At 59.2% G+C, this 691-nt stretch overlaps 1 protein-coding gene across 1 annotated transcript in view; it reads right to left on the bottom strand.

Annotated features, from left to right (window-relative positions):
- Positions 1-368: 368 nt before the first annotated feature.
- The window catches only part of LOC102850681 (leucine-rich repeat transmembrane neuronal protein 4-like), a 2,790-nt gene continuing 2,467 nt past the window's right edge, over positions 369-691 (bottom strand). Inside the window, exon 3 of the mRNA XM_006899652.1 lies at positions 369-691. Within this exon, the coding sequence (XP_006899714.1) occupies positions 369-691 (323 nt within the window).

Raw genomic sequence — 691 nt, 5'->3', positions numbered from 1 at the left:
CACAAGCCGCCGCCGCTTCCTCCTCCTCCTCCTCCGCCCATTACAAGCTCAACCACCACCACATGCCATCAATTTCCAATGAAAACTTCATCCGCGTGTACGTGTGTCATTAAAGTTCAACCCCATATACAAAGTTTAAAAAAAAAAATCCAAATGTTTTAACATAGTGCTTTATTCCACCTTAATCTCGCATCTCATACTTGAACTTCAAGTTTCAACGATTAAAATAAAAAAAGGAAAAGTCAATTTCCGGCGGCCGTCAGCCATCAGGACCGTCCACACCGAGAACACCCCGCGGCCGCGGGTCCTGCATCCCTCCAGCCCTGCGCCCCCGGCCCTGGTGCAGCACCGCCCTAGGAGGATGGGGTTCATACCTCGCATTCCCGGGCGCCGGAGATGGTGTAGGTGCAGGGCGCCGCGCCGTTGACCGAGACGTCCAGCGGCTCCGCGGGCGAGGCCTTGAAGTCCACGTAGTACTCCTGCAGCGGGGAGCTGAGCTGCCGCTCGGCCTCGCGGGCCTTCCTCCGGCGGCGCCGGCGGAGCGCGTGCTGCTGCAGCTGCTTCATGCTGGCCGGGTAGCGCCTCCAGGACACGTAGATGACCAGCAGGATCATGGCCACCGACAGGAAGAGGGCCACGCTGCCCGCCACGATCTTGTGGAAGGAGACGTGCTCGTAGTCCTGGTCGGCGG

This window comes from Elephantulus edwardii, unplaced genomic scaffold (assembly GCF_000299155.1).
Source record: "Elephantulus edwardii isolate Elephantulus edwardi_28Jun2011 unplaced genomic scaffold, EleEdw1.0 scaffold00265, whole genome shotgun sequence".
In the NCBI taxonomy this organism is placed as follows: domain Eukaryota; kingdom Metazoa; phylum Chordata; class Mammalia; order Macroscelidea; family Macroscelididae; genus Elephantulus; species Elephantulus edwardii.
Note: the sequence above shows the minus strand (reverse complement) of the source record. Positions and strands in the feature narration are given on the sequence as shown.